Source organism: Chlamydotis macqueenii, chromosome 25, assembly GCF_036417535.1.
Source record: "Chlamydotis macqueenii isolate bChlMac1 chromosome 25, bChlMac1.mat, whole genome shotgun sequence".
In the NCBI taxonomy this organism is placed as follows: domain Eukaryota; kingdom Metazoa; phylum Chordata; class Aves; order Otidiformes; family Otididae; genus Chlamydotis; species Chlamydotis macqueenii.
Window position 1 is genome coordinate 4,789,129 of NC_141580.1, and position 11,078 is coordinate 4,800,206.

The 11,078-nt window shown below is 51.0% G+C and overlaps 1 protein-coding gene across 2 annotated transcripts; it reads left to right on the plus strand.

The window, feature by feature from the left end:
- Positions 1-387: 387 nt before the first annotated feature.
- Positions 388-5,215, plus strand: LOC147597761 (keratin, type I cytoskeletal 14). 2 transcript variants are annotated; one of them, XM_086766532.1, is made up of 9 exons: positions 388-494; positions 570-897; positions 2,663-2,745; positions 3,032-3,188; positions 3,439-3,600; positions 3,696-3,821; positions 3,929-4,149; positions 4,481-4,530; positions 5,036-5,215. In XM_086766532.1, the coding sequence occupies exons 1-9, from the start codon at positions 388-390 to the stop codon at positions 5,131-5,133; spliced, it is 1,332 nt and encodes a 443-aa protein (XP_086622658.1). In that variant the 3' UTR covers positions 5,134-5,215. The 2 variants fall into 2 exon arrangements, with proteins under 2 accessions (XP_086622658.1, XP_086622657.1); XM_086766531.1 differs by having other exon boundaries at positions 388-897.
- Positions 5,216-11,078: the final 5,863 nt, after the last annotated feature.

Below are 11,078 nucleotides of genomic sequence, written 5' to 3' on the forward strand. Positions count from 1 at the left end.
ACGCTGCCTGAATAGCTGTGTTTCAGAGCTAGCAGTACCAAGCAGCATTAAAATGTAGCCTTGAGCGAGGAGTCTCCTACTTTGAATCACACCTGACTATTTACCTGGAAATGGAAGAAGCAGAAAGACGCCCTTTGTGAGAGAAAAAGTTTCTAGTGACAAAAAGCATTAATAGAACAAAGGTAAAAATGACGATTCTGGAAGGTGGCTCAGGTTTTAGGAGTGACGAAAATCATTGGGAATGCAGCAGAAAAAAAAAAAAATGCGGCAGGAACGCCTCCTGGCCAGGTATAAAGGGCTCCAAGCCAGGGGGAAGCCAGCACTCGCTGTCTGCGCTGCTGAGCCGCCTGCCTCTCTCCAGCCCTCCAGCCGCCGCCAGCCTTCGCCATGAGCACCACTGTCAGGCAATACTCCTCCTCCACCTCCCTGAAGGGATTCGGGGGCCTGGGTGGAGGCTCCAGCAGGCTTTCCTCCGTGCGCGTCGGGGGAGGAGGGTACAGAGCCCCCAGCGTCCACGGAGGCTCCGGCAGCTACTCTGTCTCTTCCCGCATTGTCTCGGGGCTCGGAAGTGGCTACGGGGGCAGCTACTGCAGCAGCGTAGGAGGGGGCCTCGGTGCTGGCTTTGCGGGTAGCTATGGGGCTGGCTTTGGGGCTGGCTTTGGGGCTGGCTTTGGAGGTGGCTTTGGAGGCGGCGATGGCATCCTCCCGGCTGGTGAAAAGGAGACGATGCAGAACCTGAACGACCGCCTGGCTGCCTACCTGGACAAAGTACGTGCGCTGGAGGAGGCCAACACCGACCTGGAGGTCAAGATCAGGGAATGGTACAAGAAGCAGGGACCTGGCCCGGAGCGCGACTACAGCCCCTACTACAGGACCATCGAGGAGCTCAGGAACAAGGTAGGATGCTGTGCTTACCAACACATCTTCATTAAAGTAATGTTTAAAATGACGACCCTGTTCCTAAAAGCTGAAAGGAAAAGTATTAACAAATGACAGGTAATTGGTCGGAGATGAAAAAGCACAAAGCATTCTTAGAAATAAGAGTCATATTTGATAAGCAGCAGTTTCTTGATCACATCCTCCACAAGGCACAGAGATGGGTTTCCTATGGACTGTGTCAGCGTAGGGACAAAGACGGGGCAGGAAAGCAGGAGCCAGAAGCCACCAGACCCTGGTTCAGGTTGCCTGATGCTGCAGGGCGCGTGCCGCCACGCCAGTCACTTCCTGCCCTTCCCCGACGCTATCTACGCCCCAGGCACGCTCCCTCTGCCAGGCTGATTAAGCACTCTGCAGGCAGGGACTCCTTACCTCTTCATTCACTACTGAATGATCTGCAGAGATGCTAAGTTGTTCTCATCAATATCCTACAAATCAGATCTTTTCTAGCCTGACAGGACGCTCAAGGGAGAGGTTAAAAAGGAAAGAAACGGCCCTGTGGGATGGTTGTTCTTTGGGAGGTGCAAACCCAGGCACAAATGAAAAGCCAAGAGTCAGAAGATGCTGAGCTGGGGTAGGTGGCTTCAGAGGTGGTGAAGTCAGGCGCATGCTCTGCTCTGAAATGCAGTAGATAAAATCATGGCCAAGCCAATTTCTTTATTCTTAGCAGCTCCCTGGCTGATTTTAGGCAAAGGTCCTCAAACAAAAGCACCAGAATTTGTCCTTCCCTTCCCACCCTGCCATGCTGTCCTCCCTCTGCCCACATTACTCGTCATGAGCCGATTGCCCGGTCCTTCACCGCTGCCCACGCGAGGTGACAGCATCCCTAGTGAGCGCAGGTCGCACTGGAGGGATGGAGGCGTGGGTGGGCGGGCCACGACAGTACCTGGTCTGTGAGGGCCAATGGCAGGGAAATGGGGCAGCAGCCGCTGACAGGCGCGGGGGTCAACTGCTGGGGCAAATCACACACCTAGAATTTTTCAGCTCTTTAGCTCTTCTCTTCACGTTGGGGTGAAGGGCTCTTGCCTTGATATGCAAAACTTCCGTGCAAATTCCAGCTTGTCAGGCATGCTCTGATCTGGAACACAGAAACCTGTGGAGGCAGAAGCTGTCTCCAGATTTGAGCGATGGTCTCACAGAAACCCTCTGCCCATGATCCGGAGGGAGGCAGACCCTTCCCTCTCCTCCTGCACCGCAGCTGGGAAATCACCACATCAATATTCCTGGGTTATTGCTTGGATATCCCCTGGAGCATCAGAACTCAGTGAGAGCTTTTCATTAGTTCGTGGCTACAGAAATTGCTGCTCATTAAATGGCCAATCATTTTCAATTTCCCAGACCAAATATTTGCACCTCAGGTGTAATTACAAAAGCGAAACAATTTAGGCACAAGGCGCTCCTTCCTCAGCCCTTTCTGCCTTCTCAGCTGGGCTGTTCAGCATCGCCAGGCACAGCCCCGAGCGCCGGCAGGACCGTGAGCGCCTGGAGACGCTGCTCTGGCGGGGGAACAGGCTGTGGCACGTGTGGCCTTCACACGGCCAGATCGGTGCCGACGGGAGACGGAGCAGGGGCATCCCGTCTCTCTCTCTGCAGAGTCCCTGGGGAAGTTCAGCCCAGCAGGCAGGAGGTTCAGCGCTGCTTCACTCCTGAACGGGAACTCAGGCAGCAGCACGTCATTTTTTGGAACTACTTTTTCACTCTTTGGCTTTCTTTTATCCCCTCCCAGATTCTTGCTGCAACTGTTGAAAATGCCAACATCGTCCTGCAGATTGACAATGCCAGGCTGGCAGCTGATGACTTCAGAACCAAGTAAGTCCAATGTCTTCAAGAGTTCTTACGAGAAGGGAGGGAAAAGCTGGTCAGTTCAGGGCCGTTCTTTGCTTTCTGCAACTGAAGATGCTCCACCGGGTCACTGCTCACTACAAGTGCTGGACACAGCACTGTTGGGACATTTTGGCACCGTGAAGAGCCATGCATGCACATTTAATAAAAGATGCTGGGCAGAAACTTCCTTCCCCAAGGCAGGGAAGGAAACAACAAGAAAAAACCTGTATCAACTGGGCTCCACGGTGCGACCGTGCCTGTCTGTCCCCAGGTTTGAGACGGAGCAGGCTCTGCGCCTGAGCGTGGAGGCCGACATCAACGGCCTGCGCAGGGTCCTGGATGAGCTGACCCTGGCCAGAGCTGACCTGGAGATGCAGATCGAGAACCTGAAGGAGGAGCTGGCCTACCTCAAGAAGAACCACGAGGAGGTGAGTGCAGAGCCAGGCTCAAACTGGGACCTACAAAATGTACCCTGTGCACAGTGGAAAGCGGTCAGGTCAGATGTGTGGAGTGACTGCAATTAGGGCTGCTGGGAGACACTCAAGGGGGCAAGGGGGAGGGAAACAATCTCAGGAGAAGGTGTGTGGGGTTCATGTGCTGGGTGCAAATAAGAAATCTGTCATGATGGGAATATACTGATTTCACTATGACATGCATCATGTGTCTCTCTTCTGCCAGGAAATGAATGCCCTGCGCGGGCAAGTGGGTGGCGAGATCAGCGTGGAGATGGACGCTGCTCCTGGAATCGACCTCACCAAGATCCTGGCTGAGATGAGGGAGCAGTACGAGAGCCTGGCGGACAAGAACCGCAGGGATGCCGAGCAGTGGTTCTTCAGCAAGGTGAGCTGGCTCGCCGGCAGCGCAGCGGGGCGTGTGGGACCCCGGGTTGTGCCCGCTCACCAGTGCTGGAACGGCACGGCTTTGCCTTGTTGCAGACAGAAGAGCTGAACCGGGAGGTGGCCATCAACACGGAGCAGCTTCAGAGCGGCAAGACGGAGATCACAGAGCTCCGGCGCACCATCCAGAGCCTGGAGATCGACCTGCAGTCCCAGCTCAGCACGGTACGAGGGGCTGGCTCCTGTGGGGAGCGGGCGCACAGGAGCATGGGTGCTCCCATTCCTTCCACCCTCCGCTCCCCCCTGAGCGTGTCCCTCTCCTCTGCCTGCAGAAAGCAGCGCTGGAGGGCACCTTGGCTGACACAGAAGCCCGCTACGGCACCCAGCTGGCCCAGCTGCAGGGACTGATCACCAGTGTGGAGGAGCAGCTGGCCGAGCTGCGGTGCGACATGGAGCGCCAGAACCAGGAGTACAGGGTCCTCCTGGACGTCAAATGCCGCCTGGAGCAGGAGATCGCCACGTACCGCCGGCTCCTGGAGGGCGAGGACGCCCAGTACGTGGCGGGGCTTCTCTAGGGAGGGCGGGTTGGGAGGAGACATGTGATAGACACAAAACATGCTCTCTGGAGACTCAGTCCGATTGCAGCTGTCAGGGTTCATCATATTCCTACCAGCCACGGATGCCAGTGAGATGCTGTCACGGGCATCTTTCACTGCTGGAAGGGGCAGTGGTCCCTGTCCCCTCCCGGAGACACCAAGCGAAGCGGTGCCTTTAGCCATCGCTATGAGACTTTTCTCTTTTCCTCCTGCTTGAATATAGAGCCTGTATAACAACAAAAAAGGATTTTGTCCCTAACTTCTCTTGTTTGCCTCCTTCTCTTGTAGCATCTCTTCCCAGTATTCCTCCGCTATGGCCTCACACTCCGGCAGAGACGGTAAGAACCTCTCTTGCTACACATGATTATGACAAACAACTCTGAGATGTGCTTTTAGAGCAGCTGCCAGACCGACGGAGTGAAAATCACTCCCCGGGCACGCCGTGCCGCCTCGCTGGCTCAGAGCGACAGGAGTTAAGAGAGCTTGTCTTACAACTGCTAACCACAGGAAAAGGCTGCCAGGAAGGGAGATCCCTCGCACTCCTTTACCACTGGAATGATTTGCCCTAAATTGGCCTTGTGGTTGAGCAGCCAGCGCTCTGGCTTCACATAGACCTGAAAAATCAAGCGACATTGTACTTTTAGGGAATCAGCCTTTCGCCTTCTTGAGCTTTCCCATCAGCCTGGCTCTGCCCTCTTCCTTGCAGGCAGGTTTAAAGCAGCGTTTTCCAGTACCTCGTGGAATTTCCCCTTAAGGACATGCAACATCTGACAATGTCTGATAATTAAGAAATATCCCTCCTTCCCGCCCCCTGAATAATTGTCCTCCGCTTTCCTTCTGCAGTCATGACAACTTCCCGGCAGGTCCGCACCATCGTTGAGGAGGTGCAGGACGGGAAGGTGGTCTCCTCCCGGGAGCAGGTTGCGCTCACCACGCGCTAGAAGAGCAGGCAGCCCTGGGGACCCTCGACCCCAGGCTCAGGAGAGCAGCGAGCTGGACGCAGCACTGGCCATGTGTGATGGGGCTGTGTCAGAGAAAGTGGTCAGCTTCATTCATCCGCTTCTCCCTCCTGTATCACCCTAATTCGCTGGGGGTGCCATCGTGCACTCTGTACACATTTAATAAAGATTTTTCTCCTTGTTCATGCAACTGCAGACTTGTCTCTCGCTGATATGTGATCCCTCAAAGCCTCAGGGTTGTCTGTTCATGCCAGGGTAAGTCCTAAGGAACCACAAGAAGCAGCCAGCGAGAGGAAGGGAACGGAGGGATATGGGTTCCGCCTGGAGCACAAATCATTTGAGACAGCTTTTTCTACTGACCTCATTGCTCTGAAATACATGGGACTAGCTGAGACAGAAACCACCTAAGCTTGATACAAAATTAGGGCAACGATGGAAGGATGATCTTTAAGGTCAATGTGCCACACAACTGATAATTAAAGCCAAGAAAATAAAGCTCAGTTCTCTAACCTTTGGTATCATAAGAACCCCTTTCTCCTGTAAGCTGAACTTAAATGACTTCAGCAAGACTACCGCTGTCACGGGTACCCTTCCAAGGCACGCGCACAACATCAGGCTGGTTGGCAAATCTTACACACACATGCCTGCTGTCTTATTTGTCTTTAAATCGCACGATCAGGCACACTGTACAAAACCTTTGTACAGCTCTTTTCATGCTGCCTGAGGCCTGCACTTAACAGGTCCTAAAACAAGTATTGCTTAATCTGCAGAGGGATGAGTAGCAGTCACTTTTTATCATGACGGCATCTGGCAGATCGCTGCTGAAATCCTTGAAACGCAGGAGCCAGTCATCTGAGCCAGTCATCGTATGTCAACAATGTCTGCCAGCAAGCTGCCATTCAGGATTAAGTGATGCAACTCATGCAGGGACCGGATTTGCTTTGCCCACTCACTGCCTGGAGTCACAGGAACCAAAGGATGTGGGAGTGGTCGCACATTCACCGAGCGTGCCTCGTGGCCGAGGTGGCAGAGGAAATCATTTTAGACCCAAAAGCCCAATGGCACCACTTAGATCCTACGTCACGCTTCCTAGCCAGTGGTACTTGAGAGCTCTGTCCAGTCTTGGACCATGGCCTCCTGTTCATCACTTAAGTCAAGAACACAGATTTGGGCCTTAGACAAAAGGAAAACGTAGCAGTTCACAGTAAATCAACTTCCCTTTTCTCATAATGATGTACAAGGGGCTTCTGGGGCTGAAGTTAAGCACCTTTGTCTCTGGGATTATTACTGGTGACTCATTCTCCAGCCTCCACAAAGGTATGACGGCTCCTTGGTGGACAATTACAAAGGCACCCTGGCCTGAAGAACCTCTTGAAAAGAGTTGATGACGCTATGCTGGGCATGACAAGACAAAGGAGAGGGAAGGTGATCCAATAAGTGGGGAACCTGCCAGGGCTTTCCAGAAAAGGGAGTGTGGAGAGATGTTATCAGTCGGTATGATTGTTGAGCAATTACAGAAAAGGGAAGGAAATGCAACACAGAGCAGAGGTCATTGACTGTATCATGCTTTTCTCTTTGCTGGAATAACAGACTTTCCTTGCAGAAATAGGAAGTCTTCCAACTCAATTGAGCTAGAGCCATCTCAAAAATAAAAACTAGATCAAGAAAAAATGTCATTTACCATCAAGCTGTCACAGACTTTATGGTGATGGGTAGGGGTGCAGGCTGGAAACTCTGCTTGAACTGCAAATGTGCCATTCTTTTGCCATCAGAAGAGAGTTGTTATATTCCAGTTGTAAGTGGCAGCTTTTTCACTTTTGAACCATCTGTGAATGCCCCAAATGTATGAATCCAGAAAGGCTTTCTGAAAACCACAAACACGATGGATTAAATATAAGTGGGAGGCTAAAAGAAGGTGCCAGTTCAAGAGTATCTGGCTCTGCTGGCAGCACAGCACGGCACGGCCACTTCTGCAGCCAAAGGGACACAAGGGAGAAATTTATCAAGCAGCACATGGAGTTATCTTTGCTATCTGTCAGCCAGTGCTGATACCCACTTACATCCGCCAGCAGGAACGGCCTGAAGTGAAGACCTGAGAAGACCTGGGAGAGCTGCTGGAAAGCCCAGGTTTGTAATCAGTTGATTCAGTTCCGTGGGGGGGAATCTTATCAGGAGTTTTCCTTATTCGTCAGCATATATTTGCATCAAGGAAAAAGACTTAAATTCTGCATACAGCTCTGCATAACCCCATTATCATAAACAGGAGAGACATCCAAGCTCTGCACGGAAGTAATCACTGTGTTAGATTACAGTGCTCGGAAGAAGGGAAATATCACATCACTACTATGCAATTTATTTGTTGTTATTACTCTTTGCTACACAGTTTGTATCTGTGAAACACGGCCAAATTATCACGTCCAAGAGAGGGACAAACGCCGGCTTTGGAGAGCATTTTTCACATTTTCTGCAAGACGCCAGCACAAGAAGAAAAGCCCGGTTAGGGTTCAGCAAGGAGTTACAGGAGCAAGTCCTCAGGGAATAATGGTGAAACTTTAATGGACAAACAAAAACCAAGAACATCCTCGAAAGGTGCTTCACCAGCTGAGACACAGAGAACTACGCAGGATGTGCCCATGTCAAACAATCTATAACAGCAAGAATACTTACAAGGAATAATACGCAAAATCAGTGTCACGTTTCCACTCTTCACAGTGCCGTGCTGGCATCAGACGGTTGTTGCTGCAGTGCCCTCAAGAAGGAGGATGGCTGCTATTATGGCTTCCATTCTGCAAAGCATGAAATGGAGATTGGAGAAGCTGAATGATTTGCCTAGAGCGACTTGCAAAGCTGGGATCAGAACTCTGGAGCGTCTGGTGTTATCAGCAAGATGCGGATCAGTTTCGGTACAGCCAATAACGCACAGGAAAACAGTGGAATGACAATTACACCAGCAGCTAGAGAAGTAAATACCTTGTAAATAGCAAACATAAGAATTTTCCCGAGGTGAAACACCGGAATGTAGCTGGGAATGGGGAGGCAGGAGCTCGGGTTGCTGGTAGGGCTCCTGGTAAGGTGGGGGACACACGCAAGGCCAGGCTGGTGCGGTTGGGATGCTGGGCAGTGCCCGGCTCTCTCTTCCCTACCCTGGCTCTCCCTGGGGGCTGCTTCCAGCCCAAACCCCAGCTGGGGCTGGCAGTCACGCTGGGTGATGGGCAGCAGCCAGGGCACCGCAGGGACGCAGGGGTCTGTGTCCGAGTCACTGAGTCTCCAGGGAAGTTCTCCTGGACACGAACAGCTAGTGACTCAGGGGATGTTTGTAATAACGTGAAATGCTGGATCTCCTTCTTGGGGGCACATTAAACTTCCTGTACTTCATATGCATTAGCTTAAGAAACAATCTTAAGCCTTAAAATATCCTGAGACTGGCAAAGGTCTTCCCTCCAGGGAAATCTAATCTTTCTTTCTCATTTTCATTCCTCCTTTGAAGCTGCTCATTTTGTACGGCAGAACAACCCTTGGGAATAACTCCACAGCGCCCATCCCCTACCACCGTCCGCTCTCCCCTACACAGCACAGTACGAGACGCAAATATAAAGCTGAAGTATAATTCCTTTCCTTCTCTTTTGTACCAAGTTGATTAAACGGGAACAGCACCTTCGCCTCAGGGAGGCTTTTCTGCTCATTTCTTACTTGAAGTAATAATTTTTCCTTGGCAGGGCTGCGCTGCTGTTTCTGAAATGCCTGCTGGAAACCCTCGGAAGCCGTCGTTTCTCTCCCCCTCTGACTCCCTTGGGGCACAACGCTGCCTGCGAGGGGCTCACAAGTCACCCAAGGACGCTCGTCAGAGCCATTGCCCCTGGCTGGCTACAGGGCTGTGGTGAGCAAATTTCCGTCTGTAGGCTCCAGGCTGGAAGTCAATAAAAGTTAATTCCGGAAAGAGCCTTCCATTATGCATGTAGATGCTGTCATTAACAGATCTCCTAATAAAAAAATGGAAATCTCTTTGAATAAAATGAAGACTGTGATTGCTGGCAGGTCCTGAGGCATGCTCTGGTGTAAAACTAGAGCTGGTCTTAATAAAAATTCCAACTTTTGAATAGGAAAAAGCTACCATGAAGAACGTATGAATCCAGTAAAATCAAGACTGAAATTATTCTCCTTTCCAAATGCTGTAGAAATTGTAATCACCGTTGGTTACAGAGACCTACGGCAAGGTCTGAAGTTCGAAAAGGAAGAAGGAACAGGGACCGCTCTGCTTAGTTTTCAATAATTGAACAAAACCCAGACTCATTAACGTTTGAATTTTCCTCACTGAAAAATGAAGGGCTACGTATTGGAATTACATTTTAGCTCAGCATTAATTTTACACTTCTATGGAAAAAAGACGCACTCCCGCTCCAGCGGCGCGAGCAGCCCCGGGGCTGCAGCTGGGCTCCACGGCAGAGGTGCCTGGTTCTGACCGTGCCGCAGCCTCCGCTCAGCATCTCGCCGCCCCTGAGGCACGCCGCGGCACCACAGCGCAGGCTTCGCTCGCTAATTACGAACGTAACAAAGGATGGACATACACAGAGCCCACACCACATTTAAGGTGTCTGGATTTGCAGTGTGAAGATAAAATCAAGACTAATGAACTCACCCAAATGGCATAAGCAATATTCCCGAAGCCGGCTGCACCTGACGCGCCCTTTATGTGATGCGTCCAGGTGACCTGGATGCCAAAACCAACGCTGAACAACACCTGGGTGAAAGTCAGCCAATATTCGCATGGCTGTATTAATATTGCTAATAAAATGAAAGATTCAGATGACAAAACATTTTAATTATTTCCCTTCTTCCTCAACTCAGCATTTCAAGACTAAAAAGTAGGTTTAATATCTTTTAAAAATGATCTTTTCTAGTGTATTTTCTAAATTTAACACATTCCCCCATTATATTTGGAGAATTTCCATGGTGCTGCTTGGAACCGAGTCAGAACGCTACAGGATGAGGCTGCTTCGGAAATTCTCCACGTTACTGTTTTAGAAATCTTATGAAACACCTTATGCAGCCGCCCTCGCTCGGCAGTGAATATTCATAGCTAACTGCAACATTTGGTACTCAGGAAATGTCCTTTTCTCTTTTATTTTGGATAAATATTTGAATATTTTTTTCTGCCCTTGAAAGCAGCAAAACAAATACCAGGGGATCTCCCCTCTGAAAGGGGATGTTTCAATGCAAGCAGGAGAAAGAAGTAACAATCGCTCCAGTGCGGTATTTCTCTGCGCTCTTGGAGAGAAAAGCATTTCGAGGTCCAATGACCCAGATCCTGGCAGGTTCTCACTCAACTGACGGCCACGCAGAATGGGATGGGCCCTCGCTGCAGCACGCTGACGGAGAGGCAGGGTGGTCTCCTGGCTCTGCTCCCCGGGGACCGCGGGGCAGCTGAACGAGGAAGCACCTTCGCTTCTGGCGGCAAAGGGGTCGAACAGGCTCCGTCAGATAGGACGGCTTTCCCACAGCTTTCACTTTCCGGGCAGACTCGCCCACGTCAGGGGTGGATAATTGCTGTGATGCTTCATTCCCCGGGCACTCTCGGGCATCGTAGTTTTTTTTGTGTCACTGTTGTTTAGTTGTCATCACAAGTCAGACCTGATGATTCAGGAAGTAACATTTTTGATGTAGTTTTGAAACACGCTTCTGTTAACCAAAGCATCTTTCTGTTGTGGGATTTCTGGAGACAAACGCCTTTGGGGAAATATTTCCGGCTGAAAAAAAAAAAAATACTAGCCAGGTCACAAGGAGGAAGAATAAACAGCCCTTCTCTGGTGGCAACATCCAGGAGGAATGGTATAAATAGAGGACTGTGGGGACAGAGGGATCACAATCAGATCCCGCAGCAATCCGCGCAGCTCGCCTTGGGCTCCGCGTTGGATCCTGGTGCTCTCAGT